This window comes from Ursus arctos, unplaced genomic scaffold, assembly GCF_023065955.2.
Source record: "Ursus arctos isolate Adak ecotype North America unplaced genomic scaffold, UrsArc2.0 scaffold_20, whole genome shotgun sequence".
Lineage (NCBI taxonomy): Eukaryota > Metazoa > Chordata > Mammalia > Carnivora > Ursidae > Ursus > Ursus arctos.
The window spans coordinates 21,253,930-21,278,895 of NW_026622875.1; the positions used below are offsets into that span (position 1 = coordinate 21,253,930).

The 24,966-nt window shown below is 37.6% G+C and overlaps 2 protein-coding genes across 4 annotated transcripts in view; one reads left to right on the forward strand and one right to left on the reverse strand.

Moving 5' to 3' along the window:
* Positions 1–17,565, forward strand: part of TFDP2 (transcription factor Dp-2) — a 215,269-nt gene extending 197,704 nt beyond the window's left edge. The window contains exon 13 of one of the 2 annotated variants that reach the window (XM_044383454.3): positions 163–17,565. The gene's annotated coding sequence lies outside the window, so the exon portion shown is untranslated. The remainder of the gene's footprint in view (positions 1–162) is intronic. The other variant, XM_048216264.2, reaches the window with a different exon arrangement.
* The window catches only part of ATP1B3 (ATPase Na+/K+ transporting subunit beta 3), a 41,168-nt gene that overhangs the window by 1,215 nt on the left and 14,987 nt on the right, over positions 1–24,966 (reverse strand). For both annotated transcript variants that reach the window (XM_026497163.4, XM_057316020.1), the window contains 5 exons: positions 15,592–15,720; positions 10,951–11,058; positions 6,137–6,321; positions 5,249–5,299; positions 1,447–1,533 (listed from right to left, as the gene is read on the reverse strand). In XM_026497163.4, the coding sequence (XP_026352948.1) occupies positions 1,447–1,533; positions 5,249–5,299; positions 6,137–6,321; positions 10,951–11,058; positions 15,592–15,720 (560 nt within the window). The remainder of the gene's footprint in view (positions 1–1,446; positions 1,534–5,248; positions 5,300–6,136; positions 6,322–10,950; positions 11,059–15,591; positions 15,721–24,966) is intronic.

Below are 24,966 nucleotides of genomic sequence, written 5' to 3' on the forward strand. Positions count from 1 at the left end.
GTCTCATAATCATTTTTTTGATACTCTATAATCTTGGTTTGAGTTTCCCCTTGCACCCAAGCACTACCTTACTGATTACTCAGATCTCCTAGATACTCATGGTTGCTGTGTAATTTGATGCAAATATATTCCTAACTGTATTATCATCACTGTGGTTTCTAGACACATTCCTTCACTAAAAGGAACTAAGGGGCTGATTCCAGGACTGAGACAGAGAAAGTACAAGATGAATATGGAATACCTTGCAGTGCCAGAAAGTAAGGCGGTACTCAAAGAATCATGGGACCATGTCTAAAGGACATAGGAGCCAGCGCGAAGGTCTCTCACTGGCCAAACCTGGGACAATTTTAGCATCAAAATGAATAGAACAGATCGTAAGGGTCCATGAGAATATATGGATGTAAATAAAGCTCTTTCCCAGAGCAGAATGCCAACGAGGAAAGAAAGATGGAATTAGAAAAACATCTGGGAACAATCCTATTAGTAGCTGATTCAGGCAAGAATCAACACATGCTTAAAGCTAGGGGAGAAACAGAATTGTGTAGACTCCCCAAGTATTCTCCACATGATACTTGCTGATTACAAAAGAAAAAAAAAAAAAAACTTCAAAGGAGAGAAACCTGGCTGATAACCACCCGAACCCCGCTTAAGTGGTCAACGTTACCATCACTACTGTGACCAATCAATGCCATGACCCTCCTGACAGGATGTTCTGAAAACATTTCTTCTGAGGCATTCTTGCCAAAAATGTACACTCTACATTTAATCATGAAAAACATGACACAAACTCAAACTGAGGAACATAAAATAGGCCAAAAGCAGTCCTGTGCTCAATTTGGAAGAGTAGAAGGGCATAAAACAGACAGAGGAACTGTTCCAGGTTATAAAAGATGTAACAATGTGATACCCTGCACCAAGAAAACACTTTTTCTTTTGCAAGAAAGGAGGTTACTGGAACAACTGGTAAAATTTCTGCAGACTGGATGATAGTATTGTATCAATGTTAATTTCCTTTGCTAACTATATTATGGTTATACAGAACGTCCTTATTTTTAGGAAAATAAAACAAGCATTAGTGTAAAGAGACACCATGTTTATAACTTAATCCCAAAGGGTTCAGGAAAAGAAATTATACATAAATGGAGACTAGTAAGACAAAGGAGGTAAAATACTAACACTTGGGAAATCTAGGGAAAAGGCCTCCAGGAGTTCTTTGTACTATTCTAGCCACTTTTGTTTCCATCTCTGTGCACACTCTATGCACATTCTAAAGAAAGAAAGAAAATGGTATTTTGAAAATAAGTTTTGAACTGTAGATGTGGGATCTCTACTTGGCATCACCATTTATATTTAAAGACCAGAACAGAGGACAGACAAGTGACATTTTAATACAGATGTGCCAATTCCCCAAGAGTCATGACCACTTACAAACTTCTCAGTACTTACATGCAGTTTTTTCCCATAATATGGAAAATATTTTAAATCTATAACTCCATTGGGAGGATAAGTTGATAGAGCTGCTGTGTTTTCACTCTGAAATAGAAAACAAGAGAAAGCTCTTTTTAGGTCACAAAAAACAAAATTATGTATTAAGGCAGTATCAGTTATGAACAGTACGGTGATTCTACAATGATGTTCCAACTGCATTAATTACAAGTACATTTTTGAGAAGAGTCATGGTAGTCCTGGTTTAAATCCTTTAACACAAACTATCCTGACTCTTCTTACATTTCCTGATCTAGCCTACAAGTTTTCCAGCAGAGTCCCTTCTAACTTATAGCCAGATCTGTTCATGCACTGTCTAAAAATCTTACCTGCCTTCCAACTACCAAATGCCAGTTCTCCAGCCACTGACAGCAGGAAGGCAGCAGTCTGGATGGGACCAATGTACTCCTGAAATGATTTAAAATAAGCAGTGGCTGCCACACTGCAGAATGCAGGATTCAGGCCTGGGAGGCAGCAAAGTTTCCTGTGATTAGTAACCATAATGGTAACCAGAAGGGAAAATTATGATGCAAGTGCCAAAAACCATTAGGAAAAATTTAAGGTACTCCAAGCAAAACTCTTCTTAACCAATTTAAATACCCTTAAATTTATGAGCACATGCAAATCGAAGTAATCAAATTTACTGGTATTCCATGTATTTAAAAGACTGCTAAATGTGACAAATATACAAATTAATCATCCATAATCCAACTCATTCATGCTATTCTCTATTCTTCTTGATAAAAACAATGAGAATTCCCAGGTAACATATTCTGTATAAGACTAATTTTTAACAACTGTAACTTTCACACTACTTGAGTAGATGACAATGACCAAGATCAGTGGAAGTTTACTAAGCGTGAATTAAAATAAAATGCTTCAATTCTAGATTTAAATGCACTAATTGCTATTTTTGAAAGCACGCAGCAGAACTAAGAATCTCCCCTAAGGAGTTCTATTTTGCTTATGTAACGATAATGAGTAGCACATGCGACATACAAGTGACACAGCAAGATGACAGCACAATGCACACAGTAACGATACCCCACAAGATGGGCAAGCTCTCATGACCCAGGTCAAAGGTAGGTGGCAAGAATAGGAGATAACAAAGCTAAGAGAAGCTGCAGAAACCATTTCCAGCCCCCACCCTACATTTATACTCTGTAAAGAAAAAAGTGCCTTTCTGTATTAATTGCTTTTGTTTAACCTAATTTCTGTTAATACCTGAGCTTAATTCACAGAAAGAGATGTTCCCCAACATGTAAAGGAGATTTTCTGTGGATTACATTTTATTGAGCTGGTACTTCCAGCCAGACACCCCACGTAACTTCTTTTACGCCCAACACCCTTCTGTGGGCAGGATCAATTACCAACAGGGAAACTGAGGCTCAATTAAGGTCACCCAGGTGTGAATGACTCTTAAGTATTCTCTTGGTTTGTACCAAAAACACAATGGCAAGCTTTTACTTTATGGACTGTTGAAGTGCCCATCTGAAAAAGGATACTTTAGGGTGAAGCATACGTGTCATAGTTTTCTAAGTATCTGAATGACATCGTATTGGAAACCGAGGAGTAACTAAGTCCAAGAGTCTTATTAACAGTCACTAAGTTCCACTGAAAAAAGTTTTAAAATGAGTGTATTTTCTTAACACTCACCACCCTTAAAAGACTTGAACACAAACCAAATGTTCTAAGCAGTGTTTATCTCTGGGCAGCATTTAACCAATTTTTTTCCCTCTGCATTTTTCTGTATTCCTCCTAAATGAATAGGATTCACTTTTATAGAAAAATGTTTAAAAAAAGACATATTCCATCTTTTGCAGGAACCATCTTTTAAATTAAATGCCCAGGAGCATGTTGTTATCAATATTTCAGTATTTTCAGGACTCTTGTCTAAAACACTTAAAGCAGATCAAACTTTATGTAATACATTTGTATCTTATGTTCTTAAAAATTAAGTCAACTAAAGAATTTAAAGAACACTTGATACAGACACATGTAGTGAAAACAGCAACTATGATGTGCAGGCAATGTTCCCATCCGCTCTAGAGCCACACCTCTCAAGTGTGCGCTTCCACCTGATTACTCCTTTGTGACCAGCCTAGGAGTACAATACAATTTTAACACACTTTCTAAAAACAAACCTATTCCACAACTAAATAAAATCCCCAGCTACTTTACTTTATATGCTTTATATACATCGTCAAAAAGGAACAACAAACTGAAATTTGAGTCATGAATCGGGATTTTTCTTTACCACTTCTGCCAACTATTCTAGAAGCACAGGATACACAATAGATAAAAATCCATTTAAAACCCTAAGGGAACAGTTACATGGAGTTGTTTATACTGGCGAAAGGTTTACAGAATTGAAATCTTAGGAAAGGAGTTTACAGCTTTTGCCCTTCTGGCCAAAATGTGTTTTCCTTTCTTAGTAGTGTTGGCTCCGGAGCCACCTCTCCAGAGAGCTCTGCTCACATGCAAAGGCAGAAGCTCCTGCGTACAGGTACACGGTCATGAAATTAGCATTTCTACCTGGCCCAAGTCTAGCACCCAAGCCTCGGGAACTTTCTATGGGAAAGACTTGCAAGCAAGGAGGATAATAGAGTTACTTCTTCTGAATGTGTCTTGTAGCCATAATGTTTTCTTGGCCTAAGAGATGAGAGTTATGTGCTTAGATTTTCAGAAAGATCTGTTTATCAAGAAAAGCTCAGCTTAGATATAGCATCTGGTTTTAAGTAACATGCTGGCTGAGCTGACTCTGGTACAAGGAGGTAAAGTGCATTTGCCTATGGTTCACACATGTATACTTCAACCCAGATGAGAAACCCTAACTTTCCTGGCTTTTTATTCTGAACAGTGAATAAATATTCAAAAGAAATTATTATTAGACTCTAAAGCAGGCGTTCTCAAAGTGTGAGCCTGAGACCACCAGCATCACCAACACCTGGACACTTTAGTTAGAAATAATGCGAAGTTTGGGCCTCGCCTCAGAACTACTGAGTCAGAAACTCCGGGAATGGTACCCAACAAGCCCTCCAAGTGATTCTGATGCATTAACAAATTTGAGAACCACTGAGCAAGAAGTTTCCGCCCAAATAAGAAATCCATTCATGGCTAAAAGGAATACAGTTTTCTCCACGAACGACTTTAGAATTGATTTCAATGTAACGTTTCAAGTAAGATACTTTTGACAGATTTGGGGTTGGAATGCTTAATTTTACACAATAAAATTTAGAACTTAAAATTTTCTCCTCCGAACTCTGACCCATCATTTACATATTTGTCTTAGTTGCACTTGCAGCATGGAGAGAAAACAAAAGAAGTTATGAGATGAAAACTGCATAGCACTCTAGAAAAAAAGAACTGCCTCTGCCTTAAGGAAGATGTACCATGTTTCATGAACTCTCAGATGCCACTGATGAACACCAATTTATGTACTATTAAAGAAAAAATCTTATGATACACTATTAAGACACCATCCATTATAAAGCCAACCCCCATTTCAATGTTATTAAGCTAGAAAAAAAATCTCAATCAATGAAATGATATGTGTAAATGTAAACACAGTGAAATCAGTGCACATGGAAAACACATCTTTTTGAATTATCATTTGCAAATAAGGGCTCTACACCCAAAGTTTGGTGGAATTTTATTCTTCTAAGACTGGCAGAGGACTAAAATGACTAAAAATCATTGACTTTTAAAATATTAAGATACACTAAAGCTTTAACAGAAGTTGGGTTATTTTTTCAATACTAACCTTTGAAATACATTCGATCCTTGGTTCTCCTTGAGGTTTTAATCCAATTATCTAAGGTAAAGAAAAACTGATTAATTGAAACATCACAAACATACATGAAAAAACCTCCTGTTGGGTTGCTGGGGATCCAGGGTGGAAGGGTTGAGAGGGATATCAACTGTATTAAAACTGTTACATATGCCTTTTAATTTTATTTTAGAGGATTAGAATGGACTTTTCAGTATAATAATCTTACCAATTAGCTGTCTTATTACTATACTGGGGCAATTTAGAAAAGTAAATCTGTTACCAAAGAACTGAGTAAAACATAGTATTGTACTTTGTTACCCTTAAAACAAGAAACAAACAGAAACCTTAAATGCTAATAGTAAGAATTACAGAAGCATAAAATGGTTTCTCATGAAAATATATTGGGTCAAACCCTCAACATATGTTTCCATAAGGCTTCCACAGAGCCTTGCCGTATCTCACATCTGTCTGTCCCACAAAATGCATACGCTGGGGAGAATCCCATAAGACACAGCACTATTCAGCTCTATGTACTGAGGCTACTTTCACGTATGTAGCATGGCAACAGACAGTAAACATCTGTTTTGTGGGAGGATCTTTTTATGTTTTGAACTTTTATGCATTTTACATGCAAATGCATGTAAAATGTAAACATTCCTCCCAAAAGAGAAGTTTTGTGGCAACCTAAATAGTACCAGCGGCATTAACGATCCTTGCCCATGTGATGACTTTGGTTTTTTCTGTATTAATTTTCCAAAGGTCAATTAATACCATGGCTAATCTTTTATGCGAGTTACCCCAAAATGAGATTAAAAAACACTGCCAGCTTCTTAATAGAAGATACTAGAAAAAAGCAGTAGCAGCAAAATATATACATACTCTGTTCATTTTCACAAGAACACAAGGGTTTCCTCTGGAGTAGCCAAACTCTGGATCATCCACACCACTGCAGGCTTGAAGTAAGGCAAGAGGAAACTGACATGCACTATAAACTGGGCCCTTCTGCTCAAAAAGTGCTCTATCAGGACAGGCTGTGAGATTCTTCTGTTCTTCTAAATCATATGCTAAAAAGGAAACATATATGTATGTGTACATAGATCAGCCAGAAACAGATCTTAAACACAACCAGGAACACATCATTGTTTGGACGATGCTTTTCGAAGACAAAAAACTGTTAAGCTTGTTCCTTTCACTTTTCACAGTTCTGAAGTTCACTGCAGTCAACAATGACACAAACTGGATTACAGAGCAATCTCTTTTCTTACCATTAGGTGGCGCCAGCCATGGCTATAGCTTTATCTGAATGCCGCCTATGCTCGTGGCCCAAAAGATGGTGACAACCTATAAACCTGTCATATCACTATGTTGTACACCTCGAAGTTTTGTACTCCCATAAAAAAAAAGATATAGTGGTGAGAACATAAAAAGGCATTGCGGCTGCCCTTACGGAGTTTACAGTACAATGGGGAAAACAGACATTAATAATCATAACTGAAGGGCCTAAAGATACGCGGTGCTAGGGCAGTCTGCTCTGTAGGGTCTGCAACAACGCGAGCATCAGCGGACACCTGTGAGTTAACGTTAACGTAGAGAAGGGTGTTATTTTTTTTATTATTTTTTTAGCAGAAACAGAGGTAACATCTTAGATAAACTCAAGTGAGAAAGGAGTCAAATGGTCACAACCTGGAGATGGGGAAGAAAGGAGAGGGAGAGATACACAATGGGTTTTTGGCTGTTTGCTCCCTACTGACACAGTGTTAGGCAAGAGTGGCACAACAGTGAGCAAGCCTGATGTGGTCCCTGCCCTCAAAGAATGTGTTTACTGAGAGATACTAATACATAGTTAAAAGATACGCTGCAGCAGTACCTCAATAAGAACTACTGGTGTGTGGGTACAACTGGTACCAGAAAAAGGCCACCTAAAGTGAATTCAACCAAAACAGGAACAAAAATTTCAAAGTCAATGTGTTTACGAGAAAAGTGTCAAAAAATCTTTGGTTTCAAAAAAAAACAACTTTGGTTTCATCTTTTATTTATCAAAAATTAGATTATAATTGTAATTATGTACTCATTTAAAAGAAGGATTAAAAGATTTGGAAGATAGTGTTAAACTTCTACAACACAATAGGTACCACATGACACTCCTCACTTCCTTTTTGAAGTTGGTGGCACAATGATAAAGATCATTTTGCAAGAAATATTCCGACGCCTTCACCAATTTCCCCCAAGGGCTTCAACTGCATATACCTTTTGGTATAGGCCAGTTCATCAGTGACCATTTTTGTATTATGCCATATTCTACTTCAATACAAAATCACTCTAATGCAAGGAGTTGTAATGATGAATAGTCAGATTATGAAAAAACCCCTCCCCCCAAGTCCAAGGCATGATGGGACATGGACATAGATCACTGATCCCAGACAGAGTAACCAGACAGCCCTATACACCTGAGGAAAACCTAAAATAAGACAAAGAAAGGTCAACAGGAAAGGAAAGGGAAGACCTGAAAGGAAAAGACCTGAAAGGGGAAAAGTTAATTTGAACAAAACAGAACTTTAAATTTTAAGTGGTACCCTTGATGGTACCTTTTAACATGGGAATGGTTTTCCTAAAACTTAGCAATAACAACTGAAAAAGGGGGGGGGGGTGAAGGTTAAAGAGTTAAAAGTAAATCCCCCAGAAAGTATAATACAGTAAAACAGAAAATGAGAGAAAAACAAGAGATCCAAGACCCAACTAACAGAATAATTTTAGAAAGAACCAGAAAATGAGCTGAGGAAATTATCAGAGTAATAATGCAAGATAATTTCCTTGAACTGGAGAACCTAAGCCTTCATCCTGAAAGATCCCCATCAAGTTCCCAGTAAAGTGGTATTTTAGAGACTGAAACAAAAACAAATTTTAGAACCCAAAGGAAATACATTTAGAAACAGAATTAAAAAACCAGCCTTGCAAAGGAGAAAAAGGCAAATACAAAAAACTAAAATTCTATATACAGCTAAACTATCACCTATAAATGCAGAATTAGGTCATTTTCAGAAATGAAAGGACTCAAAATTTACATTTCATGTCTCTTTTCTTATGAAGTTACTTGAAATAAATATACTCCATTAAACCAGGCAGTAAATTAAGAAAAAAGAAGGCAGGAGCCAACAAACAGTGAATCCAACTTAAGTGGATAAAGAGTCCCAAAAATGACAGCTAGATAGTTAAAGGCCTAAACAGTTACTAGTACAGACTATGGTGGGAGGGGAAAGGCTCTAAGGAGTTTTCCAGAAATAAAGGGACTCAAGAGGATACCTCAAATGACAGTGTACAAATAAGGAAATCAGAAGAGTGTCTACAGATGATAGAATAAGACAAAGACTATAAAAAGGTGACCAATAACGAAACTAAAACTAGTAATTCAATTATTGAACTGGGTGAGTGGGGGAAGGTCTGAGGCACGTGAGGTAAATCCTCATCTGTCATGGCAGGAAGTAAAGATGATGAGTGATAAATCAAGAACCACCAGGAAAGTATATTTAGAGATATAGAAAAAAAATACTGTAAGAGAAAGTTCAAAACCATGAAGTTCTTTCCCACTGAACATGTATCCAGAATCAATTACTGACAACCTCCATTGCTTCCTCTCTTGCCATACCATCATTCTACTCCTCTGCATTAGTGTAATGGCCTCCCATCTAGCTTCTCTGTTTCCCCCCATAGTTCAAGAAAGCAGCCTCTGATCTTTTAAAAATTAGTCAGATGATGTTATTCCCTGCCTAAAAACCTCCAACTTGGTCAGTGTAAAAACCAAAGAACTTAACGAGACCTATACAACCTAGTCCTCCTTTACTTCCCTGACCTTGAGCTCCTCCAACTCTCACCCTGCTTACTCTATCCAGCCCCTCTACCTTCCTTGATAAACCCTGACATTGTAAGCCTCAGGCTAGTTCCCTCACCTTCAGATCCTTCTTCAAGGGTCCCCTTCCATGAGGCCTTCCTCGACCACCCAGTTCAAAATTGTAACCCTTCCCATCTCTCCCATCTCCACCTCATGTTCCTCCACAGCACTCATCACCTTACCATGCACCACTGGACTACAAACTCCATGAACACATTTGTCTTGTGTTCACTGACAGAACTTAGAAGAGTGCTTGACACAAAGAAGGCCCTCCAAAAAATATTTGTTGAGTAAATTAACAGGATTGCAGCTAAAAAGGAGGAGGACAGGAAACGTTTTCATTATAGACCTTTCTTTACTATTTGGTTTGTAAACCATGGATTATGTAGAGAGACAGCCAAGTGGATGGTGTAGGATCAAGAGGTTTTTGATTTAAGATAAGAGGAAGTTGAGGACTTCTGCATGCTGATGGGAAGGACCCAGTAAAGTGAGGCTAAATGTACAGGAGAAGGAATAGCAAATAATGCTTCCAAGGCACTGAAAGAGAACGGGTACAGGTGGCCCTAAATGCGAGGAAGGGCATCAAAGCAGGAGAAATATCACAGACAAAATGGCTGTAACTGTAGGTCTGTTTTACTGGTAAAGGGAAAACTGGTAGAACTCCCATCTGAGTACTTCCATTATTTCTTTAAGGAGGAAGGCAGGTTATATGAAAGGGAAAAGGTAACAGGTTAGAGGTTTGAGTAGAAGATGGAAATAATCCCTTCAGAGAATTATCCAGAGAAATTCAGTGGGATTGCCAGGTAGTAGGGCTGGTCTACTTGGCGAGGTGGTCAAGTATTCAGCAGCCTGCTCAGGGGGCAGGCTCAAAGAACGGGCTTCCTCCAGGAATTATAAGGTTTCATCTAGGAGAATTATGTGGCTTCATCCATGTGCACTTTATGACAAGCAGACTGACAGGTAAGGAATTTTAAAGTACTGGCAAAACTAAAAATGAAATGAAAAACCATGGAATTAATAAGCTTGGTAAAAAGGGAAGTCAGAGAGAAGGGGCTGGGATAAAATAAAAGGGTCAGTGAAGTCCAAGTCCCAATGAGGTAGAAGAATAGTGAGGGAAAGTTAAACAGGCGAACTAGGCTGTCAGGAAAGCTTCAATCAGTCATTTTGGCAATGGGGTCCTATTGTTCTAAGGAATGAATGTAGATCTCTGTGCCTGAGGAAGAGGTGAGGTGACTGAGAACCAACAGGCCAGGGCATGTGATGATTATTTATGTGCATGTTAATACCACAGAGTTAAGTTAATACAAGAGGAAAAATAGGCTAGAATGACTATTAGAAAGCATTACAGACTGCTAACTCCAAAACCACAGCAGACAGGTATTTGGTTTTGTTTTTTTAAATGATAAATACCATTCCTTTTCCCTTCCACAAGTACATTGGATCCAAAAGATCCCAATACCTAAGAGTCATTGTTTTTATGGAACTTAGTTTTGCTTTAAATACTTTTCAATGCAGATATAAATATGTCTCAACAGACTTATTCATGCACTTATTATAGAAAAGTCAAATCAACTGCCCATTAGGCTTAGACCCCTAGGTCTTTCTGTAAGTTAGAATATTTTCACGACTAATTATAAAATCTTGAAAGTCCTCTCAGTGGACTGTGTTTAACAGAAGAAAAAAAAAAAAGGTAAAACAGACTGTAAGAAAGTTGTTTCTAAAAGTAATCATTTCTGAAAGTAATCACTATCATATAGTTTCTCTAGTAACTAAAATCTTTTACCTTACTCTAAGACAACATACTTACGTTTTAGAAACTTCCTAAGGTCTTCAATGTACCCTTGATAGGACTCCGGGTCAGACACAGTGAATGAATAGTCCAGTGCAGTTAGTGGTTTTGGAAAAACCATAAGTCCTATAAAGAGATAAAAGAAAAAGGAGGAAAATTAACTCCAGGAAATTCCCTTCTTTCCTTCTTTTTCCTTGCTCTTGTATCTAAAGGACAGATCCCATTAAATTATATGGAAAACTGTGTTCACAGATATGCTGAAATTACCAAGAACTTCTCACTTCTGATTACGATGGCACATTTAAATAAGAGAATGGCAAATCTTCAAAATCATCTGACATTATCAGTTAAAAAAAACCTCCCCTAAATCTGATTATCCACAGTTAATTATAATTGCTCTGTTCCTGACTTTAAAAATTGCAGATTTAGTTTGTACTTCCTATATTCATTTTTCTATCAAATATTTTTAGGTTTTGCCAATCTGCTATTAATGTGACAAAAATTTTAGCAAATCAAAGTCTCCCCACTTCAATTCAAGTTACAACTGTATGGAAACAGACATAAAACTTACTCGATGAAAGAGGCCTATACAATTTTAACTCTATGGTTAAATATTCTTTCAATAATAAAACACTGCTCTATAATTAAAATGTGGTTTTCACATGAAGAGTTTGGAATATAACCACCAACAGTTTCATATCAGGAGTTAACACCCATGTATACAGAACATGCTGAATGAGTTTATGAAAAGAAAATGTAAGCATATTTATCTGTAAGAAAGGTAATTCCACCTTTAATATAAGCTTTCTTTGTTTAAAAAGCATTAGATCTAGGGGCGGGCACCTGAGTGGCTCACTTGGTTAAGTATCCGACTCTTGGCTCAGGTCATGATCTGCCCGGTTGGGATACTGAGCCCCATGTCAGGCTCCCTGGCTCAGCAGGAAAGTCGGCTTCCCCTCTGCCCCTTCCCCCACTTGCGCATGTGCACACACACACTCTCTCTCTCAAATAAATTGTAATAAATAAATAAATAAGTAAATAAATAAATATGCATTAGATCTAGATTATTAATTCAGCCTTGCACTCAGGCTTAAAAACAGTCCTAAAATTTTCACTGGTCTCTAACCATTTCCCATATCAAAGTTATTAGAGATGCTAAGCCTTGTACTGAATCTGAAAATATACAAGTAACAAGGGTTGTCTTAGTTTCCATTAAAACGGCTGCTCACAGACATCTAATTCTTTGCTTTTTCATTTTAATTTCAGGATGGTTAACATACTGTGTTACATTTTATTGTTTTGTTTTGTTTTTTAAATACAGTGTTACATTTTAGATAAAATACAGTTTCTTTTAAACCCTAAACTTGCCTGTGTTGGTTTGCCTGAATCTTGAGTTAAACTAGATGCAATGCTACCCAAACATGATCAAACAATGTTCCTACATGGCAGAGCAAATCTTAGTCTATATTCAGCACAAAAGACCAATTAAACTCCCCATTCACCGGCATCAACAGACCAGAGACCACTTGGATTTGGATAACCTCCTATGCCTGATATTCCATACACTGTAAAATCTCTATAAAATCTACAATAACTTTAAGACTTTTTGTAAAAGTATTTAATGAAAGAATAAAATGTCTTACTGTCCAATATATTAAATGACCATCTGTATATGTATGAAATTGTTCTTATTTTTTAAGGTTTTTATAGCAGGAACAAGATATAATATCCTGCAAGTAAAACGTAACAGAATCAAGGCAGCTTGCACATAACTATATTGAAAACACCTAACTTTAAGAAAAACCCAATACAAAATATCCAGATTTCTAAACTAAAGAAATTTTAAAGAAAATCATGAAGATATCTATGCTTTATACAAAAGACTACATTCCTTTACATGACTAATTTCTAAGGGATTGTTTTAATGATTCAATTTGCAAAAACTCTTGTATTAAGACCTCAAAGTACGAAACTGAATTTTTTTAAAGATTTTATTATTTTTTTTAAGTAATCTCTACACCTAATGTGGGGCTTGAACTCACAACTCTGAGATCAAGAGTTGCATGCTTTACCGGCTGAGCCAGCCAGATGCCCCTAAAACTGAGTTCCTGATACCAGTTGCTTCTCGGACCTTGCCTAACAATGCTCTTGGACCCCTAGTAACTTGGTATTTAACAGCTGATTTGAAACTCTTAAGTAAAAAACCATGGCAGGCGTGTATAGTATAGGTGCATTTTTGACACGGCAAGCTTAATTCCTGCAAATAGTCTTGCCTTATCCAAAAGGAAGAACATCAACAGAATGTAAAGACTCCAGTAACTCCTCTATCTCCTTCCCGTTTACACCACTGGAGTATGAGAGCATGTGCACATAACGTGCAGGTCTGTCAGGGTGTGAGGAGCAGTATGTGTTTATGTTGTATGTATGTATAGGTGACTTACACGCACCAATTTCAAACTAGCACTTATTTTACTGGGTAGGAACAATATTACTGAAATGATGTCATTTAAAATTAAAACCAATATGGTCAATGCAAAAAAACCCAGTACATTATTGTATATACCATAGAAAATACAAGTAGAAAGAAAAAATAATAACCATAATCACTTTGTAAGGAGAAAATTTTAACAAGCTAGTATGTATTCGTCCAATATTATATATACATATGTGTGTGCATATATTTATTAAATTACCGATAAGACTTTAAGTATTACAGTACAGTTGTAAATAATTTTAAAGACCTCAGTTTGAAACTGAAATATATGGAACACATTTTATTGCTTTTATTCATGTAATTATAAACAGTATAATATTTCTGAACTAGACTAGATCACGTTCAATGATCATAAAGTCACATAACTTAGGTAGCAAGAAAAATAATTATTCTAGAATTAAGCTACATAGGGGTGCCTGGGTGGCTCAGTCGGTTAAGCATCTGACTCTTAATTTCAGGTCATGATCTCAGGGTCGTGAAATCGAGCTCCCTATTGGGCTCCCGACTCAACATGGAGTGTGCTTGAGATTTTTCTCCCTCTCCCTCTCTCTTTCACTGTGCCCCTCCCCCCCACTCATGCACATGCATGCATGCACTCACTTTCTCAAATCAATCTTAAAAAAAAAAAAATTAGCCTAGGAAGAAAGAGAAAACAGGGCAAAGTGAGAGATGAGGGGAAAGTAAGCATGGAGCTAGTCTCTGATACTTGGTCAAATAAACTAAAAAAGAGAAAAGAGTGATTCCTGATGTTTACACAAATTTTAGCAGCAAAATAAGGAAAAGGCCTTAGAACAAAACGTTCCAAGAAAAGATGGTTGGGGAAACTGGTGCAGTCTGGCTGTTGATAAGGCTCACGAATCCATGCAGTGAGCAAGGGTCTACAGTCTGGGTTGCTCAGCACTGGCACTATTTATTTACATTTTCGGCTGGATAAGCCTTTGGGGGGGGGGGCTGTCCTGTGCATTTTAGGATGTTTAGCAACATCCCTGACCTCTGCTCACCAGTAGCACCTCTCCAGTTGTAACAACCAAAACTGTCTCCAGACAAGACCACAGGGCCCTCGGGGGAGCCAATCATTGTTGGATGAGAACCACCGGTCCAGAAAGAAACCTCGACGACACTCCTACCTTCCCTGGCCTGCCTGCCCACCTGCCTGCTATCCAAATTCCCCTCTTCCACGAGAAGCCTGCTCTTCTCTATTATCTCAAGAAGTTGTTCACATTTTGGGGAATTACATATACTGGAGTTCTGCACATTGTTATCTTCTTCTATAAACACTGCCAGCACCTTGAGGACAAGAGCCATGTTCAACAAAGGCAAAGCTGGCATTCAAAGACAGCTTTAAAAGAATGAAATCAGGAGGAAGAAAATGATTTAAACAAGTGTTTCAGTTAAGAATTTTTCTGTAGTGGAGTATCCTGGAGAATTTTTTTCCTTCCAACAATCAATGGACAAGAATTAAATACATAAGAGTATACTCATTTTATTCCCTATTGATGTATCATTATTTAATATTTCTTACCACTTCCATACTAAGCAATTAAAGATACGAAGCTTGTATTCTACAAGACCAAGCCTAAGCTAGAGCTAAACTATATACTTGATAAGTAAATTACTCAAGGCAAAGTGAAAATGCTACACAATATTCACAAAAGCCATTCATAACCACATTGGTCAAATTTGGCTTCACTATGATTCTCCATATTCACTCCTGCTTACTCCTGGCAAAGGACTCAAGATTTATCAGCTCAGGTCTTCATATCAGTATGTAAATATTATAGGTCTTCATATAAGTATGTAAATATTGAAGATCTTTCTATCAGTATGTAAATATTAAACAACAAAAATCAACATTTTCACATTACCTAACCCCAAAGTTTATAGTGAAGATAAAGTATAACCAGATTAAAAAAAAAAAATGAGAGAGAACGCACGCACACATGTGTGAAGCTGTGAGCAGGGGGAGGGACAAAGGGTGAGGGAGAGAAGCAGACTCCCCACTGAGTGGGGAGCCTGTCGCAGGGCTTGCTTGATCTCAAGACCCTGAGATCTTGACCTGAGCTGAACCAAAACCAAAAGTCGGACACTTAACCAACTGAGCCATCCAGGCACCCCAAAGTATAACCAAATTTAGTTAAAAGCCACAATAACTGCAACATAATTACCTGGACTAGGAATCTGGTCACGATATTTTGGAACTTCGTCGTTCAGAGTCTGAAGCATAGCCCACATTGTGAATGAGAAAAGTGCAGCCAGGAACCCATAAAAGACTAGGTAGAAGAGCAAGATCAAACCTGCAAAAGAAAATAAAACTTAGGAAAACCGGAGCTACATACGTATGTTGCATGTGTGGGGGAGGTATGGGGGGGCAATTAAAGAAACAAAGCAACTGTTGTGAGGCTAGGATTCCAAGCTTTGCCATGCACACAGCCAAAAATCTCCATATTCAGAACAATACAAATTTGCCCAAGCAAAGGGTATTTCAGCAGGCGGCACCCACCCATCCCAGAACCCCTCATCTCTGCTGACACTTCCAAGTACAGACAGCTTCTACCATCATACTCTGTGGCTCAAGGTCAGAGTTTTAAAACTTCAGCACATAGGGGAGTGTTTCCCAAAATGAACCTGATGTCCTCCAGTGAGATAAAAGATGATTTTAGATGGAATAAAACCTTCATATGCACATGTTCCTTTAAGCGGCAAACAGAAAAGAATTAGTACTTCAATCCCATATTTCACAATAATTATTTGCATAAATTTCACTTCTATAAAGTGAGTGGACTTAAAGAACAGCCAGGAAATGTGCACAGAAGGCAAATCATAAAGATGGTATTCAATGAATAATGTTTAGGAAACAGTAGTTAAGTAGAAGGCTCATGCAAAAGCGAAGAAAGGACAAGACCAGAAACAAGTGCCCCAACCAGTGGTACTTCATAACTACTGCTAAGCACAAAGCAAGAATTGGCATACCTAAGTTTCAACATCAAGGGCTTAGCCTTTTTTCCTTCACAATCTGGCAGCACTAAAACAAATCTATCCTAAGCCAGTGACTTATTTTGGGAATATCTTATTTTCTCAAATGTCTGTCTTCAAAGTTTGAACATCAGAAGTGGTCACCATCAAGATTATATATTAGACCATATTGTTAAAAGTCACACATTTATATTTAATGTTTCAAAATTGATCAAAAAATAATAAATCCCCAGATACAGCAATAGTGAAAACATTTAATTCCCTGGAGTTTAATTAACATCAGCTTTATTTCCTGGTCTTAATAACATACGTGTTTGCTTGCCTGACTCTATTACCAGCAGAGGGGCCAGAGCAGAGGTTCACGTCTGTAATCTATGGACTCCCACCACCCCAGGCAAGGATTAACTTCAGAGTTTTTGAGATTTGTGATATATTTTATTTCTAAATATATCCATTTTTTATCCCCTGAAGAATCACTCTACAATGTTTTTCTGATTTTCAAAAGACGCCATGGCCCCCAACAGATTATGCCAAAAGCTAGGTAACTTTTATTTCTTAAATGTGGGCAGGAAACTGCTCCCCCACCCCCCACTTCAAGTAAAGGGGAAATAATTAAAGCAATTTCACCTTAATTTAGAGTAGTATCCACCCATCCTCCCTTGCCCCAATTACCAGGAGGCCAAAATAGGGAACGAGAGGACAGAAGGAAGAAAGGAGGACAGCATGTCACCTTCAGATAGCATCACTTCCCTACCACATACAGCGATCCTGTTGCAGAAAAAGAAAAGGAAGACCAATCTTAAAGAAGTGCTCAATTTACTACAGAGGGAAATGAAACACATGCAAAGCGCAAAGGCTATTTTAATGAAATATAGGAGAAATGATTCTTTCAGATGTAGATGTTTACAGGAACTAACAGATAAAATCCTCCATTCAACAGACCAGGGTCAACCAATACATGAATGTAACAAGTGCTGGCTGTGTTCCACACTCTGTAAAACTCCGTAGAAAACAGGCAGATTGAGGCCATAGCAGTTTGCTGACTGATGCAGAAGGTAAGTTTGAAACACAAGTGCTAAGAGTTTAATTATTTAGCTGTGTTTTTAAGTCATCCCAAAATAGTAATATACTATTTTCAAAATTTGATTTTCAATTTCCAGGAAAAACGTAAATGAAATTTATAAAAAGTTACAAAGTAAATAAACATAAAACAGACATGAACAAGCTATATCCAAATATGCTTTCTAAAGTACCATCACACAATGAAAAAGTGTTAAAACTTCAGAAGAGATACATAAATTGGGATGCCTGTCAATTGAACATCCGACTCTTGGTTTTGGCTCAGGTCATGCATGATCTCAGGGTCAGAAGATTGAGCCCCATGTCAGGCTCTGAACTCAGTGTGGCGTCTGGTTGGGATTCTCTGCTCTCCCTTACTCTCTGCCCCTGCCCTCTCTCTAAAATAAATAAATAAAATCTTAAAAAAAAAATACACAAATTAATAACCATGTCCCAAATCTGATGCCATATACTAGTGGAAATTAAGTCAATTTTGAATGTAAGGAGTGTAAAAATAATATAAGTGATTTCCAGCACTAAAATGAGTTCTCTACTTGAATATGCTCCTTTTGCTAAGACCCAAAACTAATATTTAAAATTAATCTCACTTATAAATATCATATATGAAGGATCACGCAGAAGGGTAGCAACAATTTATCAACTTAAGCTCCTTTCTCCTAGTAAGAAAACAAATACTAGAAAAACAGAAGTTGTTTGGGGCGCCTGGGTGGCACAGCGGTTAAGCGTCTGCCTTCGGCTCAGGGCGTGATCCCGGCATTACGGGATCGAGCCCCATGTCAGGCTCCTCCACTATGAGCCTGCTTCTTCCTCTCCCACTCCCCCTGCTTGTGTTCCCTCTCTCGCTGGCTGTCTCTATCTCTGTCAAATAAATAAATAAAATCTTTAAAAAAAAAAAAAAAGAAAAAGAAAAACAGAAGTTGTAATGGAGGGGACTGGAGGAGATTATGCTAAATAAGTCAAGCAGAGAAAGACAATTATCATATGGTTTCAGTCATTTGTGGAACATAAGGAATAGCAGGGAGATCGGTAGAAGGAAGGGAAGAATGAAGGGGGGAGTAAACAGAAGGGGGAATGAACCACGAGAGACTATAGACTCTGGGAAACAAACTGAGGGCTTCAGAGGGGAGGGGGGTGGGGGAATGGGATAGGCCAGTGATGGGTAGTAAGGAGGGCACGTATTGCACGGAGCACTGGGTGTTATACGCAAACAATGAATCATGGAACATTACATCAAAAACTAAGGATGTACTGTATTGTGACTAACATAACATAATAAAATATTTTTTAAAAAGATATATAAAATCTTAAAAGCATAAAAAAAGTTCTGTGAAATGATCTGTATAATAAAATGCTCTTAAAGATTAAAAAAAAAAAGAAAAACAGAAGTTGTAAATTACTGCTCCTATATACAGTTCCTCAGATGCAGTTTGCAGATAGGCTTCACACACTGATGGGGATCAAATTGGGGGTACCCTAGATTAGTAATGGATGGTGCAGATGGAACTTGTTCAGTGTGCCATGTGTGAGTCAGTTCTAGTTAATGCAAGCAGAACAGCAAATGAAGCCTAAACAGTGCTTATTCTATTATAAGCTATTCTATTCTAAGTGGTCACCATTAAGATTATATATTAGACTATACTGGTATTTTACAATACCAATTAAAATCCAATACCAGCTTAAAATCCTTCAAGAATTTCCTTCATGGGCTATGATGGAGTCAGACTTAGACTCAAATCCTGGCCTGACCACTTTCCTGCTATGACCTTGGACAAGTATCTACTCCCATCCGAAGAAAAGGGGTAAGAGTAATTATCTAATTATTAACATTATAGAAAGGAAACTAAAAGTCAAGAAATTTGACAACATAGGGGCGCCTGGGTGGCTCACTCATTAAGCGTCTGCCTTTGGCTCAGGGCGTGATCCCAGAGTCCTGGGATCAAGCCCCACATCAGGGTCCTCCGCTGGGAGCCTGCTTCATCCTCTCCCACTCCCCCTGCCTGTGTTCCCTCTCTCGCTGGCTGTCTCTCTTTCTGTCAAATGAATAAATAAAATCTTTAAAAGAAAAAAAAAGAAAAAAAGAAATGTGATAACATAAAAATGAACTTCAGGGGTGGGGGGGGGAAGGCCAACAACTAGAAACATTTTTGTAATGATACTGCAACTAGGCTTTAAGGCTAAATTTAAGGTTTAAATCTTAACCTCATCAAATTGCACTTTACTTACTCTCAAAAAATGTTTTCACAAATGAGGTTTGTTAATGTGGAGTCTATAAAAGAAACTAAGCAGCAAAAAATCTGGCCCAGGTTTACTCCACGTCATTCAGGGAAGGAGAAATGCCCCTGACCAGCCACTTTGTTTCAACCCCAGCTGAGTGTCCAACAATCCCATGCTAGCACCAGCCGCCCAGAGCAGCACAGACTCCACTGGCTCAGGGCATGGCCCGCCACAAGACTGCCCTCACCTCAGATGCCACCTGAACTTCTAAACCAACTGGCTACCGATCTGGGAGGTCCCCAATGCATTCCTTCAGGTTTGAGAACTTGGTAGAATGACTCAGAACTCAAAAAAGGGCTATACTTAAGATTACAGTTTTGTTATAAACAATAAACACACATACAGCATAGAGTCTGGGAGGGAACGCAGTTTTTTACGTCCTATCCTCGTGGAATGAGGGAAAATCACCCTCCCAGCACATTAATGTGTTCCCCAACCCGGAAACTCGCAAAGCTTCAGTGTCTAGAGTTTTTACTGGGGTTTCATTATGTGGGTATGATTAAATCATTGGCCATGTGATTAGTTAAAACCAGTCTCCGGCCCCCTCCTTTTCCCTTCCCCTAAAGGTCAGGCTAGCTCAAAGTCCCAGCCCTCTAATCACATGATTGGTCTTTCTAAGGACCAGCCCCCAGGGAAGCTAATGAAGGGCCCACCATGAGTCACTCTATTAGCATAATATAGATATTCCCATTAGGAAATTCTAATGGTTTTTAGAAACTCTGTGCCAGGCACCTGGGACAAAGACCACACAAATTCTTTATTATATAATACCAGGATGCATAATCTGGACACATAGGGAGTTATTAGGCTTCACCAAGGCCTGAACGTACATATCCACTCAACACACTTTCAAGACCCTGTGATCTGATTCCCTAACTTCTGCGAACTTCCTAGTTATACTTGATGGTACCTAGATAACTAGAAGATTGTGCCCCTCCTCAAAATTCTGATGACTATAAACTGCATAGCCTTGGTAAATAAATTAGCATTCTGTTCACAGTTTAAAAAAATCTTAAAGAGAGGTCTAATTAAAAAAAAAAAGCAAGCCTATGGACAAGTACTAGTTAAAATCCTTTGTATATCTGTATTTTTAAATTTTTAAAAATTTTTGATATATTTGTATTTTTAAAATTAACTTTTTATTGAGGTCTAATTCACATCCCATTCACCTATGAGTGGAATTGCTAGATAGTAACTTAGAATAAGTATCAGACTGTTTTCCAAGGCAGCTGTACCATTCTACATTCTCACCAGCAGGGTTCCAATTTCTCCACATTCTCATCAATGCTTTTTGTCTTTTTCTACAGCCATCCTAGTGGGTATGAAGTGGCATCTCAATGTGGCTTTAATTTACATTTCCCTAATGGCTAATGATGTTGAGCATCTTTTCATAAGCTTATCAGCCATTTGTATCATCTTTGGAGAACTGTCTGTTAAGATCCTGGATCCATTTTTAAGTTGGGTTGTCTTTTTAAGTTGTTGTGGTTTTTTTTTTTAAATATATTACAGAAACAAGCCTCTATTCAGATATCTAATTGTTTACTCCAGTTCTGTGGGATCTTTTTGGTTTCATGATAGTATCCCTTAAGGCAGAGAAGTTCTTAAACTTGATTAGTCCAATTTATCTATATTTTCCTTTGGTTGTTTGTGTTGTCGGTGTCATATTTAAGACACCATTGCCTAATCCAAAGTCATGAAGACTTGTTGAATCTATGTTTTCTTCTAAGAATTTTATAGTTTTAGTTCTAATGTTTGGGTCTTTGATCTATTTTGAGTTCATTTTGTAAAAAAATTTTTTAATTTATTTTTAAAGTATTAATTACATGGTGCTTGAACTCACAACCCCAAGATCAAGACCTGAGCCAAGTCGGACGCTTAACTGACTGAGCCACCTAGGCGCCCCAAGTTCGTTTTTATTGAAAATTTTATTTTAGGAGAAGTGTGCGTGAGTGGGGGGAGGGGCCGAGGGAGAGAGAGAGAATCTCAAGCCAACTCCATCCTCGGAGTGTGGAGCCTGACATGGGGCTTGATCCCACAACCATGAGATCATGACCTCAAATGATCAAGAGTCAGATGCTTAATGGACTGAGCCATCCAGGCATCACGAGTTCATTTTTATATGTGGTATGAGGAAGGGGGTCGACTTCATTGTTTTGCATATGGATATCAGTTGTCCCAGTACCACCTGTTTAAAAAATAATTTTTTCTGGTGCCGCCAGCCAGGCTTAAAAAAAAAAAATTATTTGTTCCCCATTGAAAGAGTGAGTTTTCTTAAACTAATGAGCATATGTACTATTTTTATAATAAAAATATATACATATACACATGCATTCATATTTTATACATTTATTAAAATAATTAAACAAGACTGAATAACCTGCCTAAGATTAGCCTACTAGTAAGAGTGACATTCAGACCAGTACCTGTCCGTGTGGTACCTTTACCTGGCCTGCTCTTCCTGGGAGCCTCAAGTTGTTACCTTTTTTTAAGATTTTAATTTTAAATAATTGCTTGAACTTACAACCCTGAGATCAAGAGCTGAATGCTCTGAGCCAGCCAGGTGCCCCAAGTTGTCACCCTTTATATTCTAAACTCCCAATGTCTGAAAAATATCATTCAAGCATTCTATGTTGCTCCAGGTGATAGAAACTTACATGAGTAAAATCTGTTCCTTCTCTTCAAGAGTTCAGTTATCATAAGTGACAGGCGTATAAACAAAGAATTACAGACATCAAGTGCTAGGGTTTAAAAAAAAAAAAAGGACAAAGAATGAACTGTTTCTAGTAGGGAGAGGAAGGAAAGGGATTTCATCAGAGAAGGCCTCCCAGAAGTGAGTGAGTTGGCCCACCAAGGATGGAGAAGAGGAGGGAGCTCTGAGTCAAAGACCAGATGACTAGGAGACTCCATAGCAGGGTCAGTCACATCGAGTGTAACTTTCCTCTTACCCCCCAATATACACTTGCCCCTGGTGTCAAGCGACTACTAAAAGTAGCAACATCTACTTTGAAGTGGGAGCAGGGAGTGGATGCTTGGGCTGAAAAACTTGGCAATACCCTTGGAAGGCTGGTGAAAACCTAAAGGAATAAGGAGTCCCCATACCTAGACCAGCTCTTGGCTGGCATATGCTCCCTACATCTCAGATTCCTGTAACCAGAAAGTCTAAATACAAAGAGGAGGAGCACAGAACCAATAATCACCAAATATCTGAGAAAAAACTAATACGATAAGGTATCAAGCTCAACAAAGACAGTAACGAATACCCCGAAGAAGTGGGTGCAAATAGAGCAAGAAGGAAAAAAGCGTAAGTATATTGAAAATACAGAGTAGAAGGTGAAAGCACAATTTTTAAAACTCAGATGTCATATTCTGATTATTAAAATAAAAAACTCATTAGATAAGCTGAACTGGAGAAGAGTTAAATTCTAAAGAAAAATCCAGATACCTAAAAAAATAAAAAAGCAAACCAAAGACTGGGAGAAAATTTTTATAAAACGTGTAACCAACAAAGGACTTACTCGCCTCTAAAATATGTAAAGAACTCTTACAACAAAACAAATTTTTAAAAAATGCACAAAAGTTTTGAAAGAAAACTTCATCAAAGATTTAAGGATTGCAAAAAATAAGCTCACAAAAAGGTGCTCAACATCACTAGTCATCAGGGAAGGGCAAATCAAAACCACAGTTAGCTGCCACTACAGGCTCACCAAAATGCTAGAAAATCTAGGGACTGACAGTACCAAGTGATGGCCCAGGAGTGGAGCAACTGAACTCTCTCATACACTGCTGGTGGGAATAAACAAAACAACCACCACCACCACAAAAAAAAAAGAGAGAGAGAGAGAGAGAGAGAAGTCTTATTTTAGAAACCAGTTTGACAATTTTTTGAAGTTAGCAACGTACACCTACGATAGAATCCAGCTATCCATTCCTGGATATTTAACCAAGAAAAATAACAGCACATGTTCACAGAGGGTAAGGTATATGAATATTCATAGGTGCTTCATCTGTAATTACTAAAAAGTACAAACAATCCATATGCACATCAACAGATGAATTAATAAGTAAATTCTGGTATATCCATACAATGGGATACTATTCATGAACTATTTCTCAAAAATAATTAAACTAAATAAAAGAAGTCAGCCCCTCCTCACCCACCCCCAAAAAAAGTACACACTACATTCCATGTATTTAAAATTTCAAAAAATACAAACTGAAGTGTCAGAAAGCAGATCTATTTTTGCCTGGAGACTGGGGAGGTAGGGAGAGAGGATCAATTACCAAGGGGCAGGAGGAAATTTGGGGAGTAATGATTATGTTTGTTATTGATTAGTGATAGTTTCATGAGTATAATATATGTATATGCATATGAGTATTATGTCAAAACTCAAGTTGGGCACTTCAAATATGTGCAGCTTACTATGTCAATTATACTTCAATAAAGCTGTTTAAAAACCAAAAACTTAGGGGAAAGGCCAGTTAAAGAAAAATTCAGTGAGCTGTAAGTTCAAACCAAGAATTTTTATAACCCTGGGCAAAAAGAGGGAGGGAATATATGGAAATTATTGAGACATGGGGACAACCAGAATATCATCAACAAATCTAAAAAGAAATTCCATCAGAAAAGGGAAGAAGGGAAAGAATGCTCAAAAAAGTAACAAATTTTGTGTCTAGATTGGAAAAGACTGAAAAATACTGGAAAACATCCAATACCCAGACACAGGTAGAGCTTCAGAACACCAGACATACGGAGAAAATTTCTTAATGCTTCTAAAAATATAAAACAGGCTCTAGCTAAGGCAGAGAACTATAACTGACAGACATCTCATTGGCCAAAAATGAAATCTATTCCAAATTGAGGAAAAATTATTATGAACTAAAAGATCAACCAATTAAACCAAAAGTACATCTCCAGACATACAAGGACTCAGAAAATTTACTAACCTCAAATTCTAACTGAAAGAATTGGTTATGCAATACAAACAAACTGAAGAGCAATAGCAAAAAATTGCTAACAATGTAACTGTCCTCAAAGCAAAGAAATAAAACATAATACATAATGGAAAACTATAAACAGTAGTTAAAAAAGGAATGAAACAGATTTCAAAAACCCCAAGTGGAAAAATGCTAACTCAGAATGATATACACCACATGCTTAAATTTAGAACTCTCAAAAGAGTTAATTTCTATAAATATACATAAATTAGAGTGTT